The sequence below is a fragment of the Kryptolebias marmoratus genome, linkage group LG6 (genome assembly GCF_001649575.2).
Source record: "Kryptolebias marmoratus isolate JLee-2015 linkage group LG6, ASM164957v2, whole genome shotgun sequence".
Classification (NCBI taxonomy): Eukaryota; Metazoa; Chordata; class Actinopteri; order Cyprinodontiformes; family Rivulidae; genus Kryptolebias; species Kryptolebias marmoratus.
In genome coordinates, this window is record NC_051435.1 from 1,647,463 (window position 1) to 1,664,053 (window position 16,591).

General features: G+C 48.1%; 2 protein-coding genes across 2 annotated transcripts in view; both read left to right on the plus strand.

Annotated features, from left to right (window-relative positions):
- The window catches only part of si:dkey-3d4.3 (actin-fragmin kinase), a 6,640-nt gene extending 1,591 nt beyond the window's left edge, over window positions 1-5,049 (plus strand). The window contains exons 2-8 of the mRNA XM_037976193.1: window positions 1,152-1,337; window positions 2,110-2,192; window positions 2,291-2,369; window positions 3,064-3,110; window positions 3,516-3,630; window positions 3,794-3,977; window positions 4,309-5,049. Coding sequence (XP_037832121.1) covers window positions 1,178-1,337; window positions 2,110-2,192; window positions 2,291-2,369; window positions 3,064-3,110; window positions 3,516-3,630; window positions 3,794-3,977; window positions 4,309-4,945 — 1,305 coding nt within the window. The 5' untranslated portion in view covers window positions 1,152-1,177 and the 3' untranslated portion in view covers window positions 4,946-5,049. The remainder of the gene's footprint in view (window positions 1-1,151; window positions 1,338-2,109; window positions 2,193-2,290; window positions 2,370-3,063; window positions 3,111-3,515; window positions 3,631-3,793; window positions 3,978-4,308) is intronic.
- Window positions 5,050-5,663: 614 nt separating this feature from the next.
- inhbb (inhibin subunit beta B) lies at window positions 5,664-14,419 on the plus strand. Its single transcript, XM_017434411.3, has 2 exons — window positions 5,664-6,506; window positions 11,721-14,419. Exons 1-2 carry the CDS (start codon window positions 6,119-6,121, stop codon window positions 12,521-12,523), a joined length of 1,191 nt encoding a protein of 396 aa, XP_017289900.1. The 5' UTR covers window positions 5,664-6,118; the 3' UTR covers window positions 12,524-14,419.
- Window positions 14,420-16,591: the final 2,172 nt, after the last annotated feature.

Below are 16,591 nucleotides of genomic sequence, written 5' to 3' on the forward strand. Positions count from 1 at the left end.
CCCTCCTCCTCCTCTCCTCCTCCTCCTCCTCTCCTCTCCTCCTCCTCCTCCTCGTCAGGATTCAGTCTTCAGGACCCGAGGAGGCAGGCTGAACGCGAGGACTCACTGAGTGAAAGAAAAGGAAGTTAAAAACCGAAATAAAAAGCTGATGTAGCAGAAAGTCAAACTGAAAACCACAAGACGCCTGTCAGAGAAACACAGGAAGGCTGGCTGGTGACGAGACAAACGAGGCTTTAAATCGATGATTATTGGTGCAAACAGCTGATGAACACATGAGGGAGAATGATTGAATGAATGTAAGAAGGACTGAAGGGAAAGAAACAGAAACTAAACTGAACTGAACACAAGGAACCTCCAGATAAAGAAACATGGCCACACGCTTAAATATGGCCACAAAAACCTGGGCTCATGACTCGTCTCGTCGCAGCTCAGGCTGTTTTTTATCCTCATTCTGTTGCTTCAGCTGAATAACTCTGCTGTTAACGATGGTAAATAATGAGGATTATATCTGGTACCAGACTGGACTGGGCTTGTGACAGGAATTTATTTAAAATAACTTTGAGTTCCGAGCTGAAGAGCCGTCTGTCGAGGAACATTTGCTCCAGGAGTCAGGTTGTCCTGTTTTCCCCTCTGACTCTAAGACCAGCATCAGTAGTCTGGTCCTGAGAGTCCTGAGAGTCCTCAGAGTCCTGAGGGTCAGACAGTTCCAGGTGAAAACCTCATAAGACCTGCCATAACAACGAGCCCCCAGCTCATCACAGCCCGATGTTTTTAACTTTGTGACGACTCGTTTTCCCTCGTCAGGAAACCCTGCCTGGGAAGAAACGGTTTGTTTGAGTCTTCCCTGTGCTCCATGTTGAGGAGCGCGTCGTGTTCTTTAAGGGTTCATTGTTTGTGTTTTTCAAGCTGCTTTTCATGAAGCTAAACTTCCTGGAGCCAAAAACAAAATAAAGAACTTTTTGACACAAAAACAAACAAAAACAACTGGCCTTCTGTTCTGCAGCCAGTTAAACAATAACAGAATGGGACAACAACCATTACATCATTTATTCCTCTCGTGACGGATAACAACTCATTTTAAAGTCCTGCTGCTTGGTATTTTATACTCTGACCTAAAGAAGAGTTCTTACATCATATTCCTCCTGTCGTAGAAAATGTCCCGGTGAGGACGCCCGCCATGAGTCACAGCAGCCCGTGTCTGTGGACGCAGCTCCCTCAGGGCCGCCGCTCGCCGTGCGATCGCTACAAACACGCCTGCTGCAGCTACGATGGAAACGTTTACCTCCTGGGGGGCAGAGAGCGCCGCCGAGTGGGGGACTTCTGGAAGTACAACGTGGGTAAGAGTCGCCCCCGACCTCCTGATTCCAGTCCGGACCTCAGGTCTGTTCCCAGAGAGAACCGGAGCAGCTGGAGCTGCATTTACCTAAAGAGTTTAACTGTAAGACAAACAAACAAACAAACAAACTGAGAGGTAATCAGGGTCTGTTAAAACTAACCACCAGTCTGATGAGTGAGTGGCGACTGAAACTCTGATGAACTTTTATTTTTATTTTACAAAACAACTCATTCTGTTAAATCATTTCTGTTTTGTTTCAGAGAACAGGAATAAAAACAACCTGACTGTAAATTCATGAATATGTTCCAAATAATGGCTATAAACCTGAGTTTGGAAGAAACAGATAATATGTACGAAGCCTGAAGACGTGGTGTTAAAACTAAAGATGGGTCAGTTAATCAGCCCATATTAGTTATTAGTTATTAGTTAGTTAAAATAAAGCAGCTGTTCCATTCAGCTCACAATTTACACTTTTTATTTTTAATAAAGAATGCTTTTCTATACATTATTAATTCTTCTAAGGGTTGTTTAATATTCCTTTATTTAAGTTAAGCAGTTATTGTTATATTTTGTTCAATAAAAACTTCATCTTGGCCAGAAGAAAGTCAGGAATCTGTAGAAAAGCTGCAGTTAAAAGGTTTGTTCAGCCTGTTTTATTGTCACTGTTTTCTGTTTAACCTGAGTGTCACACCTTTACCTGCCTTCTGATAATAACCTGAATGTGATCACAGGCAGATGTTCTCAGATGTTTCCTGATGTGTTTAATGTTTCAGTGCGTGATGAATGGACAGAGTTAAACTCCTCGAGTGAAGCTGCTCCAGAAGAGCTGGAGGAGCATTCGATGGTGGCTCACGAGGTACAAACTCATCAGGATGAAGACATCCATAACTCCTGCTGACATGTCTCCTGTTAAACACCAAGCTGCTGTGAGCTGAACACCTCTGACCTTTTCAGGGCTTCCTGTACGTCTTTGGAGGCATGCTCGATTCTGCGTACACCAAGTGCAGAAGTGCCCTCTGGGTGTTTGACATCGGTGAGGAGCATGCATGCTGTAATTTACTCTGACAGCTAATCCTGGAGCTACATCCAGGGAATACTGGGGCCTAACAAAGAAAACGTGTTGTTGCCTGTCGGTTGCAGCCTCCGAACCACTGAAAACATTCATTACTGCAGCTGTTTCACACAGTTTCACTTGCTTCTATTTTTAATGACAAACTGTTGCTTCTGTGTGTCTTTTTAAACAAACTGTGACTTTATTATATTCTATTTTATTTACATACGCAGATCAGTTTGTTGCTAACTTCGGTTAAAGAAAGAAACACCCACAAAGGTCACTGAAATAACAACTAAAAAGACAAAAACACTGAAAATGAGTCGTTGCTTTTAGAATTATTTTAATAAACCGAACCACTGAGACTGGCCTTGACTGAAAGGACTGAACATTTTGTTGCACATCCTTCTGTAACTCAGAGACGTTAGTGTTTGAGCAGCTGGTTCAGGTGTTTCAGTCCGGCTTTGGTCCTGGTTTGATGAGGACTGGCCCATCCTCGAGGAGCTGAGCACAGATTGTGAGCCAGACGTTCTGGTCCAACATCACTGTTAAAGACGAGCCAGCTCCACACAAACAAACACTTCTCTCCTTATCACACTACTCTGATTCTTTCTTTCTAGGAAAGGAGAAAGATTTGAACTCTGCAGTGTTTCTCTTCTGTTCTTGTGTTTTTCAGCGAAGCAGAGGTGGGTTCAGTGCCAGGGAAAGAGAAGCTCCCCTCAGGTACAGAACCGATGACACTAATCTGAAGTTCAAGAGAAAGGATTTAATCCTGCTGTCAGTCAGAAGGCTGCATTGTTCACATTTCCCCATCAGAACAGCTGCCTTGGTAGCATCAGCAGCAGAAACTGTGAGAACGTCTGCAGCAGTTTGTACAAAAATCCAGAAACGTTCACATCAAAACAGCTCCAGTGCTAAAGATAAAAGTCAAATATCAGATTTTAGGTCTTAAAGCACAAAGAGAAGCTCAGGATAAGAACTAAGAAGCAGGAAAGTCTCTGCATGTTGTGAGTTTAATGCTGAGGCTGAATGTTTTTACTGAGACATGAAGGTTGAAGGGATCCTGGAGGTTCAGGTTCTGCTGGTTAACAGTCACCTAAGGCTCGTTGTGTGTCTCTGTGGACGCAGAGGCCGAGCAACAGGAAGGGCCACAGCGCCGTGGTGATCGGAGCTGCCATGCTGATCTACGGAGGCTTGTTAGACATCACAGGAACCTCGCAGGAGTTCTGGCGTCTGGACTTTGGTGAGTCACAGATAGCTTTTACTGTCATCAAAAAATCTGAATCTGATCTGTTTGTGATGTTCTGTCCTCGATTCTGAGCTGGAGGACAGAGCTTTAACATCCAGACCTGCAGTCATGATGATAGAATGACTGCTCCACGTCTGATTGTGTGTCTGACTGACAGATACCACCGTCTGGTCTCTGCTCAGTTCTCCTGACTCGCTGAGTCCTGGACCCAGACACAGCCACTCTGCTGTGGCCTACCAGGGCTCCATGTTCCTGTTCGGTGGACTGAAAGGTCTGCAGGAACAGAGGGACTTCTGGAGGTGGACCTCCACCAATCACACGTGGACCTGCCTCAGAAGGAAGTGAGTAACGAGCTGTTCTGTTATTAAACTCTGTCCTGGTCAAAGCTGAACTCTACAGGAACAAACCCCCAGCAGACTGTTTCAGATGAGAGCATCATCAGTCACCTGAGGTGGTTCTGATGTGGGTTCATTTAGATTTTAAACCATCTGCAAGAACAAATCACACATAAACTTTAATGACAGATGGTTTTCTGATGGCCATCATTACTGCAGCCTGTCTGCACGTAGAGTTAATATGTCTTAGGATATATTTTAACGTAGTGTGTTGTGTGATAAAGAAGTACACAACAAGGACAGCTGATGGCTCTGTCCCCACCTGTGTTGTCTTCAGGTCCGGACCCCCCAGGCTGATGGGACACTCGGCTGTGGTCTACAGGGACAGCATGCTTCTGTTCGGAGGCGGAGAGAGTCAGAACTTCCCAAAGAACTGCCTGTGGAGGTACAGCTTCACCACACAGAGCTGGGTCCAGGTAGCCTCCCTGCCTGGCTCTAGCCCCCCCAATAAGCTCCACCACTGCTGCACGGGTCTGGGTCCCAGCTACGCCCCCATCAGATGCTGCTCCAGCTCTGAGCCTGACCCCAGACGGCAGGAGGAGAAACCCAGACCCTTTAAAAACAGGTGCTTCCCTGCGCCGCTGACGTTCCTGGGGTCAGAGGGCGACATCGAGCTGAAGACTTTCAGTCCAGACAGGTGCGACCAAAGCAAGAGTTCTTCAGAACTGGACCGCTGCGACGGGACTGGGACAGGTCCACAGCTGAGGGGAAGCTGCCTGACCTTTGAAAACAAAGCCTTCAAGAAGCAGTGGAGCTGCAAGGAGGAGGAGGAGGAGGAGGAGGAGGAGGTGGAGGAGGATGAGGAGGATGATATCAGGAAGCATCTGCCTGATTTGCTGCTGGTGCTGGGGGGCCAACCTCACAGCAGGAACAGTCCTGTCTCCGTGTGGCAGATGACCCTGACAGAGTCCTGACAGAGACCACCACTCACACACACACACACACACACACTCACCTGCTGCTTTTTATGACTGACTGATAAAACTGTTGTATAAATAAAGTTTTATTGATGTGGAGTTGTCCTTTTTGATGCACCTCTGTCAGCTTCACCTGGTTTGGGTTTCTGAACAGCTAAAATCACACAAAGTACGCAGAAGTAATCAGATTACAAAATCTTACAGGATTACAGCTGACTCAGCTGTTACTAGCATCACAAACAGGAGTGTGTCTGTATTTGGAAGGAGCACGGTGTGGGGATTCTCTGCCGGGAGATGGCGCTGTTGGTTTGATTATTAGACTCTGGGAGTCTCGTCGTCCACCCTGAGGGTCGCAGGTTCGATCCCCGGCTCCAGTTGTCCCTCACACAGCATTCTGCTCCTCATTAACGCGCTGTATACAGAAACAGAGTAAATATAAAACAGAAATAATTTTAAAGCTGCAGAACCAGGAAATATTACATTTATTTAATCTGCCAGGATTCACTTTATTTCAAGTTCAAACTTATTCTAATTTCTGACTTTATTCTTGTTTTAATAACTATATTTAAAGACATCCGTGCTGGTTTAAATGAGGGCATGTTTTCAGCCTCAGCTGGGATCTGGTTCTGTGAGTCGGGATGAGCCGGTTCTGAAGCCCGGCTCACATTGAACCAGCCTGTTGGAGTCCAGGAAGACTGGAATCCTCCCAGCAGCAGCGTGTGGGGACAGAAATGTTGTTTTCCCTCCTCTCCATGAGCGGAGGTGCTTCTGAAGACGGAGCGGATTATCCTGCAGTGGGTGGAGATCCCCACGTGGTTCGGCTGTATAAAAACTTTGGGTGCGCGGAGCCCCTGTTGTGGTGATTCCAAAGACGGACAGGGGGTCTCAGTGAGCATCTCGAAGTGCGCACGAGACAGCCGCGCGCGCCGGCCACGGGACCAACTGCAGCTGGGGACTTTCTGTTTGGATGGAAGCGGGCTTTGTGGTGGATTTTACGAGCCGAGGTTCTGTTGGGTCCGAGCGGGACTGCTGTTAGGGGGCAGGAAGGACCTGAGTGGAGTTTCTGAGCGCGTGTGTGCGCGTGTTGGACCGGACCGGACCGGTGGATGTCCTCCCGGAACTTTCCACTTTAAAGCCTTTACTTTTGATTTGGCCTGACGCTTTGAAGAAATGAGCTCGTACACTTTGACTTTGACGTGTTTGGTCGCGTGCGTCGTGTCCGCGCGCTGCAGCTCGGTGAGCGCGGCGGAGGCGCAGAGCTCGCCCCCGGAGTCGTGCGCCTCGTGCGGCCTGAGGGCGCCGGACCAGGCGGAGCGCGTGAACATTGACTTCGTGGAGGCGGTGAAGAGGCACATCCTGAACCGGCTGCAGATGAAGGACAGGCCGAACATCACGCACCCCATCCCCAAGGCTGCCATGGTGACGGCGCTGCGGAGGCTGCACGCGGGCAAAGTGAGGGAGGACGGGCGCGTGGAGATCCCCAACTTTGACGGCCAGGCCGCGTTCAGCAACGAGGTCCAGGCGGAGACCTCGGAGATCATCAGCTTCGCGGAATCAGGTGAGGAGCACTTAGTCACTGCGCATGTCCAGAAGCGACCCCTGACTGAACTCAGCCACCTCTGCAGGTGAGGTGATGACTTCACGGATTACTGTTGATTTCCCGGGCTTATCCCGTCTGGGTTATGGACACAATAGATAAAACAGCCACAACAACCGTTTAAAAGCAGCCATAAACTAATGAGATCCTGCGCGCGCTCATGGTTTTCATCCTCTTATTACATCACAGCTCGTCCCTGTAAATCCAGAGGCTGCCGCTAAATCCGCCTGTTTTAGGCTGATGAAAAACAAAAAGAAATGAAACTAAACACAGGGTCCTTAAATTACCCCCCATGTGTCATCTGGGGCCGTGCGTCCCAAAGTCCCACCGTGGCTCCAAAACAAGAGGCAAAAGACCTGTTAAATGATTTCTACCAAGGCTAGAATAAGATATAATAGTTGTTTCTGGTTGATCAGCAGCTGGAGTCAGGAGTCTGTGGTTCTGTTATTTTCTGGGTCAGAACCTGAACATTTTACTGGCCAGAGTCCCGAACAGATGTGTCTAAATATGATCCTAAAAATACAGATACCGTACTTCCATGTCTTCAAACAGACAGTCGTAGAAGTATTCTGATGCTGCAGGGTGGTCAGAAAACTACAGCAAGAGCTAAATGTCTCTTTCAAAGGCAAAAAAAAGGAAAGTAGATGGAAGCTGGATGGAACTGCCCGTGGACCTTAACCCCCCTGAGGTTCTTTCACCTGGCCCACCTGCCTCTGAGGCTGAAGAACCAAACGTCCAGTCTGTCGTCCCACAGAAGAGCGGTGAAGAGGCTGTGACCCCAGCTGTGGCTGGGTGAAGCAGAGGAACTGCTCTCAGACAATTAAAACACGGAAAAATGACACCAGCATCACCAACATTTATACAGATTTTATCTGTTTTTATTCATCACAGTTTTTATCTCTCAGTTTGAGCACAGATACACAATTATAAATACTGTTTTAGTTTATCTCAGATCATCTCAGGACTCCCCGTTGGTGTTTAGTGACCCACAGTTCTGGGGCAGGCCTACTTTGTTGATGTGGCGGCCATCTTGAATTGGATGGACTCCACAGGCTGCACCAGTTGTTGATTATTTCCTGACAGTTTCATTAAAATCCGTCCAGCAGTTCAGGAGATATTATGCTGACACGGAGACACAGTCGTCTGCCTTCGCCTGTCGGCCGGGAGCGATAATTCTTGGCCTCAAAGCCAGAGTAATTTTAATATATGGCCCACATGCAGCTGAAGTTGAACAGCCCTGGGGATAAAAAGAACCTCTGAATCCAATTTCATCACCAAAGCTGGGCTCCAACTCAATTCTCCAACGTATAAAGCCTCCTTTTAAATAGGAACAAAGTCCCTCAACTGGCCATTTATCCCTTCCTCTCTGAGTGTGTATCTAACTAATTCTCAGAAATCCAAACTGAACACCCTTTCCTCTCACCCACACACCCCTCTGCGCTCGTGCAAACACCTAAAATCATCTGCAGATCCAGTGAGAGTCAGCCGGAGCTTGGAGAACACAAACTGTTAGTTTAACAGAATAAAAACATACAATTAAAGGCACAAAAATAGACCCAGAAGCCCACAGACACACACACCATCCTGCTGAATGGACCGCAAAGTTCTGCCCTCCAACAGGGACGGATCTGAGCAGCCCGATGACAGGGGGAACAAAAGCTGGGCAATTATTACCCGAGCGCGACGTGTTGCTGCTGAACGCATCGTGTCAGTGTTCAGAAGGGAAAAACAGGCAAAACAAAAGAATTTACTCAGAATAATTCATGAGACATTTGAGTCTCAGTGGGGCTGAATTTAGGGGGTGTGTGAGTGGAGGCTGATGCTGATGGGGTGTGTGTGTGTGTGTGTGTGTGTGGGGGGGGTTAATATTGTGTGTGTGTGCCAGTATTGCAGAGTTGAAAAGAATGCTTTTGTCATTCTAAAGGTTCGCTGGGCTCCTTCTTCTTCTTCTTCTATTCTTCCTCACACCTTTGAGCCTTTGTGTGGCATTGTACCATGGAGCTGGCTCTGGACCCGGCTCCCCCAGACCCCATCTGCCTCCTGCCCCCCCACCCCACCCTAAATCCAATTCTGCCAGCCGGGTCAAAGTCTCCAGAAAGCTGCAGAGCCAGGGGCCTGTTGGAGGAGACGAGGCTGTAAAAAGGTGTCCATACGCCGTGGGGAGCACAAAGCTCCATCGTGTCCCCTGCTTCCCCTCAGCGCTGGCTGGGTTCAGCCTTCTTATCTCCGGTTGCACAGAGGTAACGTCGCTGCCAAATGTGCCCCTGGCAGCTGATGCCAGTTCCCCCCCTGTCCCCTGAAACGCACCCGAGGGTCTTTGCCGAGGGATTCAGTGTCCCGTATCCACGGGAGCGGAGCGGGGAACACAAGCAAGGAAAGAAAAGAGAGGGGTCGACGGAGAAGTCCGGATCATTTTAGCTGTTCGGAGCTAAACTCGGGTTCAGTGTGGAGGTCGTTAACAGGTTGGCAGGTTTACGGTTACCTGGCCGGGCTGGACCTTACAGCTTCTGATCCTATAAATCATTCATGTCCCGTCATGAACCCTTGTACGGTTTCATCAGCCTCCGTCTCATTCCAGGGTGGACAGGGGACCATGAACCCCTGCCCCCCTGTCCACCCCGACAGCCTTCAGCCCGGCCTCGCCTGTTCTCTGACTCGGAGGCGCAGGTGGAGACACGCTCTCTACCCACCCAAGCCCACCCAGGTGTCCTAATCACTGGGGGGTCAGGCGAGGCGTGTCGAGGCCAGCTCCTCACTGTTTGAGAGAGCCATTCCTTTAAAGAACCTCAGAGGAAAAACATGTCAAGAAGCATGAAAATAGAAAGACAAGCGTCTGATCAAAGGCGACGGTCTGGATGGTTGTTGGTGGGAATCCAGAAGGCAGGGGGAGGAATTTTACATTTTCCAAATAGATTTGCTTCTCATCCCAAGGCTTATTTTAAATCTAGAACCCTCACAGTTGAAGGAGTTTGGAAATGTTCATCCTGATGTTCAGCTGAATTTTTAGGCTCTTTAAATTTTAGATTAAAAAGAAATCTTCACACAGGTGTTTTAGAGGAGAAGTAGCACCACTTTAACTGGAATACTCAAATCTCTAATGAAAATCAGTGGTTGAACATCTGTAACTAATTAAGCTTTAGAGTCAACTCAATTCAAGATGGCTGCCACGGCCAGCTGACATTAGATAACACAGGAATGGCTGTGATATTACAGTCCGACCCCGTTCGATGGCCGTTCCTCTCAGGTCGGAGCTGTTGAGGCACGTCGGAAGGCGCAGCCCTGAAAGAGGTGAGGTTAGTAACTTGTAGCCCTGAGGGGTGTTTACAGCGTTTACAGGTGAGAGCTGCTGTTCAGCTGATTCCTTTCTGTTCACCCCAGCTGCCTCCGCGCTGTCCTCGCAGGCTGTAGGGTGAGAGATGTCGTGTGTGTTGTTTGAGGTCCGAGCTGGTCTGAACAGGTCCCAGTGTGAATGTAAAGCTGCCATTTACAAGCAGAGGAGGAGGGGGGCCATCCTTGGTGGCCACCTGTTGACACTGACACACACTAGTCAGTCAGCAAACAAAGTCATTTACCCGCTTTCAAAGGCGCTGCTTGAGCACATTGTACCAAACCTCCTGAAATAGAAACCTTTTTCATGTTACCTCTGGGTAATTTGGGAGCCATCATTAGGCTTCTGAAGAAAAGAAAAAAGAAAACAGTGCTGGGGGGTGGGGGGGGGGAGCCGGGATCTCTTCATTGTGCGGCTCCAGAAAGTGGCCAGTATCATGTAAATGCCTCTTATTTTTGCCTCCCGGTGCTTTCTGCTGGAAAGCCACGCGTTTGAATGGCACGCTGCGGCGCGGCTGTCTCCCGGCGCCTCATGGGGGGCTTTGTGCTGTCACTCTCAGGGCGCTGCTGCTGCACCCCACTCAGAGACGAGTGGGTGTTCAGGTTGGCTGCTAACAGTGAACCCAATGAACCCCCCGCTGCTCCCCTGCTTCTCTTCTCTGGTCCTGTCACTTCCAACACCGGACACGAAGCCAACTGGGCCTGATCCCAGAACCGGGCTGGTCACAGCTGGCCTATCAGGAGCTGCCGCAGAGGTCACCTGACGCAGTGACCGAGGGCGAACACAGAAAAGTAATCTTTGAGGACAAAGCCGTGCCCTTCATGGAAGATTCAGTTTTAGCTCGTAGTTTGCTGATTTCCTTCTCGGGCTCTGCAGTCGGACAGATATAACATTCTGACCTCTGACTGTTACACTGTCTCCCAAAGAGAGGGATTTGGGCCATCTTTGGAGGAAACATGTGACTGAGGAGGCATTCGGACCACTTCCTCCAGACACGTCATGCCTCAAGTCCTTTATTCCCTCTATTAGGCTGCTAAAGCTGCACTATGTTGCTCGCTGTTAGTGGACTCCATTTTTATTTTTATTTGCTGTAGACGTGTTGGTTAGGAGGCTGCCAACCAGTTGTCTCTGAGTGATCATCTCACCATCGTGGCACCTTCTGAAGTGGATGTTGGAAGCAGAAAGATTTTTGCTGCTTGTTCACTGAGTTCCCTTCTTGTTAGAGTTTATAGAAACTCAAGAAGAACCTAAATTTATTGCTGCCGTGGCTGTTTAAAATTAAACATGTTTAAAAACATAGTTGTTACCTGATTCCATCTACCACTTGATGCTTAACCAGAAGCACTCAAGATTTTATTATAAATTAAGTTAAAAAAACAACTTTTTCTACCTTTTCATCCCTCATTTAAATCACAATTAAGCTGTTTTTGCCCTAAATGTTCTCTTCAAACTGCTCCATAAACATCTGTCTCAGCGATACGCAACAAAAATCCTGTTTATATGACATCACATACAGTAACTGTGAAGGAATGCATATCACCCACTGCTCTCATTGAAGTATTTGTTGGTGATGACTCTCAGCTACTCAATCAGCTATGGCGGCCATCTTGAATCAGGTTAAGTCTAAAAGTTAATCGGTTGAAGATGCACAACCAATCATTCCATTGGTTCATGAGATGTTTTGCTAACAGACACAAGTAATTACATGATCGCCCACCTTCCAAGGTGGCAGGTGATAAATATGGTCCCAGCATTTATTCTGTTTTCTTCTTCTTTGGATGAACGACCTGTTGGCAGTTTAGGCTGTTGAGTAAATGAGACTTTTCTGTTTTTCTTGTCTCCAACAGACGAACACACAAACCCCAAATCGGGTCTGTACTTCCTCATCTCCAACGAGGGCCACCAGAACCTGTTTGTGTCCCAGGCCAACCTGTGGCTGTACTTCCGTCTGCTGCCAGCGGGTCCAGAGAAGGGTCTCAGGAGGAAGATAACAGTCAAGATCCACTACCGAGAGGCCGGCGCTCTGGGCGGTGCTGAGGGAGGCGGGACAGGCCGATGGGCGATGGTGGAGAAGCGGGTGGACCTGAAGCGCAGCGGCTGGCACACGTTCCCTCTTGCCGAGGCGGTGCGCGCCGTGTTTGGGAAGGGCAGCCGAAGGCAGGACCTGGAGGTCCGCTGCGAGGGCTGCGATACGGCGGGCGTGGCTCCGGTCCTGGTGGATCCGGGCGACCCGTCCCACCGGCCCTTCCTGGTGGTGCGTGCACGGCAGGCTGACGGGAAGCACCGCATTCGGAAGCGGGGTCTGGAGTGCGACGGCACCAGCGGGGGGTTGTGTTGCCGCCAGCAGTTCTACATAGACTTCCGCCTGATCGGCTGGAACGACTGGATCATCGCGCCGGCCGGTTACTACGGCAACTACTGCGACGGCAGCTGTCCGGCCTACATGGCGGGTGTCCCGGTGTCAGCGTCATCCTTCCACACCGCCGTGGTTAACCAGTACCGCATGAGGGGGATGAGCCCAGGGTCCGTCAACTCCTGCTGCATCCCGACCAAACTCAGCACCATGTCCATGCTCTACTTCGACGACGAGTACAACATCGTCAAGAGGGACGTGCCCAACATGATCGTGGAGGAGTGCGGCTGCGCCTGAGCCCGCCACACCCAAACGGTACACATATTCAGTCTATAACTGTATGTGCACCTCACACCACAGCGGTCCAGAACCGTAAACACGTGAGTGTGTGTGTGTGTCGGTGCGAGTGTGTGTATTTATCGGACCGAGTGTCCACATTCAGCCGGTCAGCGATGGGACGAGAAGGGAACGACGATCACCAAATGATACTTTTGCTCTAGTTTGCCATTTCTAGTCAAAAATAATGGCCCGTTATCTCCTCAGAAATGAAGATTCTTTTTAACTAAAAAAAGCGCTTAAGGACAGAGACAGTATGAGCCAATAACAGGATTGGCATCAGAACCACCCTCTGAAGTACTTAAAGCACATTAGAGACTTTTGTTTTCCTAAAGCACTGACAAGTCATCAGCTCCTACAACTCCGAACACCAGCACTTCCTCTCTATGCAGACAGAAGCAGTCTGACTGTGGAATCAGACTGGTCTTGCATGATTAAAGCATCAACCTGAAAGGAAATACTGGACTCCATGCAGGAAGCGGGTACAGCGCCCCCACCATCAGCATCAGAAAGACTCACGGAGCGCCTCTGTCTTCTCTTGTTGTTCTGAATTGAAGCCAAAATGTCGGTTTTCTTGGGTGCTGCCATGTTGCATTTGGAGCCAGAGTATAGATGGAGCCACGGGGGATAAGGTGTGGGCAGAGGCTAAGAACACAGGTTTACAATGATCAAAAACAGGGCTGCATGGCTCACTGGTTGCAATGGAAAATTTCACTATTTTCTTGCAATTTGGAGTCACAAACTAGTCTCCCAGCAGGTGCAGCTCAGATCCACCTTCAATGATCAGTCATATAAGAAGAAACAGGACTTTTAAATAAAATACACCTCAGATTGGCTGCTGTTGATCCACAGAGTTCTTACCTTGCTGCTGTTTGTTCAGATCTTCATGTTTAGCTGTAAAGAGTTATTTCATGCTTTAAAAAGGTCATGTGACACCATCATTGTGTAAATAGGTGGGGCTTAAAGCCTCAGATCCTTAGCTCCCAGACTCTGGATCCAAAAATACAAGATGGCAGTTCCTTTAAACCTGCTGGCTTGGATTCACAACAAGGAGAGAAGTCGGGGGACGTTTTGTCTGGTCTTATAATCCATGTTGACGGATTAAATCCTCCACAGCAGCGCAGTCCTCTGCTGAGCTGCTGGCGACTGCGGGCCGTCCAGACTGGGTCTCCACGGTGCAGTGCAGCACTTGCAGAAACTGAAATGCACACCCTGAATAGCACTTGTATAAATAAAAGAAATGCCTTCGGAGGGCTCCTGAGTGTCCTGTCAGATTGTTAAATAAGTGCCACATGAGCTATGCAATGTATAGAAACCTGTACCCGAACCTGTTAGACTGAATCCTCTCTGTCCTTTTTCATCTCTTCAGTCCTCAACTGTTTAAAAAAAAATACTTGAAATGTGATCTTTCGCTTCTTTTCCAAAGCGATGGATCGTTGTGATGTTTGCACTGAAAAGTTGTGGGATTAGCGGAACAGAAACTGCCATTGAAAAGTTATTTTTATATAGATAAATCAGATGTATTTTACATAAATAATGGAACCAAAGAGGCCATGATTTTAGCTGTAGAACTGAGATGGCGAGGCCATTAAAGCTACCGTGTAAAAGAGAAAAAGCTGTTTTGATGGTTTGTAAAAGGCTGAGCGATCTATCAGGGTACGATAAACTGCATGACTTTTCATTTCTCACCTGCTTTCATTCTGTTTTGTACAACAAGCAACACTTCCTTTTTCACGTTAAGTTTATTTTTGTTTCAGTTTTTTATTTAAGGAGAAAGTTATTTTTAGTTTATTATGAATCATTTAGTCAAATTAAAGTCATCTGTACAGTTTATGTAAAATAAAATGTTTTCTTAAATTTTTTGCAACTTTAAATTCTTTTCTGTGTCGTGTTCTTGTGTGTTGGGTCTGGTTTGGTATCACCCGCTGAACCACTGCACAGATTTTAATTAAACCTTCAGATGCACATCTGCAGCAGCTGGAGTCGACCCGCGGCGTGATCTTAGTCTAAACCACTGGCAGGAAAGGCGGCGGGCGATATGCATTCCTTCGAGGAATGCTTCCAGCTGGAGGGTGCTTTGGGCTCACCTAAACAAAAAGGGTGGGGCTGAAATTTCTGCCAGATAAACATTTGAATCTCGGTCGACACGGGAGAAACATAAAACATCTTTTTATCGCCGGCTGTCAGGATGGAGGGTTGGGGAACATGGTTTCCCTCCTGGGCCCCAGCTCCCAGGCCTGCAGTTTGCATGCATGCAGATAATGGAGCTAATTTGCAAATTTCTGCATGTGCGTGTGTGTTCACATGCACTATGTGCTCGTGCACGCAGCCAGCTTCTCCGCTGCAGAATATTCCTGTGGATTTTGAGTTGCCACAACACTTTATGCAACAGCACGAGGCTTGCCCGGCTGATTGCCTGTAAATGTTTCTATTTGGATCTGCTATAGGCTGCGCTGTGATTTGTTTGCCTGCAGGGGCAAATAGCATGTCAGGGAGGGACTTGTGTTCGAAAACCTTCTACCTGTAGGAAGACAGATGAGTCAGCAGCAACAGGTTCTCTGACTGCCCTGTGACTGTTGGAGGCAAGCTGCTCATGAGAAGATTGTGGGAAAATGTTACATGCTTGCAACCAGCAGGCCATGGAGCCGCTTTCTGAACAGCTAGTTTTTGAAAATCACGGCCTATTTTTGCATGCACGGTTTGTAAAATTGCATTTTTGGGCGTGCACAATATTTCCCTTTATACCCTCCTTGGCAGCCACCTCACACTTAATCCGCTGGAATACACCTTAGAAATGAAGACAGGCAGGTTTTCAGTGATGGTTATTTATAATATTTGGTTCTGTTAGAGGAGAGGTCCCTGCAGCTTTCAAAAATACACCTCCAACAAAATATACATGGGTTTGAGATTATTTTGAGAGCAAATGTGTCTCAGAAATTTTTTGAACATATCTAAAAGTCAAGTGACACGGCAGCGTACCTGTGCAATTTATGCAGGGAAATTGAAAGCCCTCAGAAATGTCCCAACAATCTGGAGGCTCCTGGGTGAACACAATTCATCAACAAGCCGCAGCCCAGCGAGGCGCCGCTTCATCACTGCTGACTGACTGACAGTCAGACGGTTAGTTGTTTTCAATTTTCTCACAGGAGCATGTAGTTCTTTAAATAAATGACATTCTGTGCTGGAAGTGTGTGTGTGTGTGTGTGTGTGTGTGTGTGTGTGTGTGTGTGTGTGAGGGGGTGGCTGGGGAGGCAGGGGTGTAGCTGTCTTGTCATGCTTCCCAATGCATGCCAAGATCTCCTCAGCTGGAATGTTAATGGCATCTAGCTTGAGCTGCAGGCCATTAAGCACTGCTGCTGTTGAAGGCTGCACACACACACACACACCCACACACTGTTATTACAATCGCATAACAAGGGTGTGTGAGAACAGTTGTATCAATAACAAAAGGTACAAATTAATCGTTTAGCATGATCTCATGCAGACTAGTTTACATGTGCTCCCAAAGTCATACAAGTTCACGTTAAATATGACACACAAACACACACTACAACCCCCAGTTATCAGCTTAAACAAATATTGTCCCTGAACCCCCACACACACATCTGATACGGTGACAGGTTGAGGTCATGACAGCTGCCAAGTTGACAGGGTCAACTGGTTTATCGCAGCAATCGGGTTCATTCTTCCAAATCAGCCTGCGTTCACTAATGAATTTATGAGTTTATTTACGGCCCGGGGCCAGGCATTCCTGCGCCGCACATCGCTCCCATCTGACTCCGAGACCTGGAAGGCGCTGCGAACGCTGGGGGTGGAGGTTCTCATCCATCAGCTGGTTCTGTTCTTGAACTCTGGAGCTCAGGGTACCAATGCTTAACCATCCATCCATTTTCTTTAACCGCTTCTCCATTCCGGGTCGCGGGTAGCTGGTGCCTATCCCCAGCAGTCACTGTGCGAGAGGCGGGGGACACCCTGGACAGGTCGCAAGTCCATCGCAGGGCCACATATAGACGAACGAGACAAACAACC

Coding starts and splice junctions, on each gene's coding strand:
- inhbb (XM_017434411.3), top strand. CDS start 6,119: ATGAGCTCGTACACTTTGACTTTGACGTGTTTGGTCGCGTGCGTCGTG. Junction 6,507..11,720: donor CATCAGCTTCGCGGAATCAG/GTGAGGAGCACT, acceptor TGTCTCCAACAG/ACGAACACACAAACCCCAAA.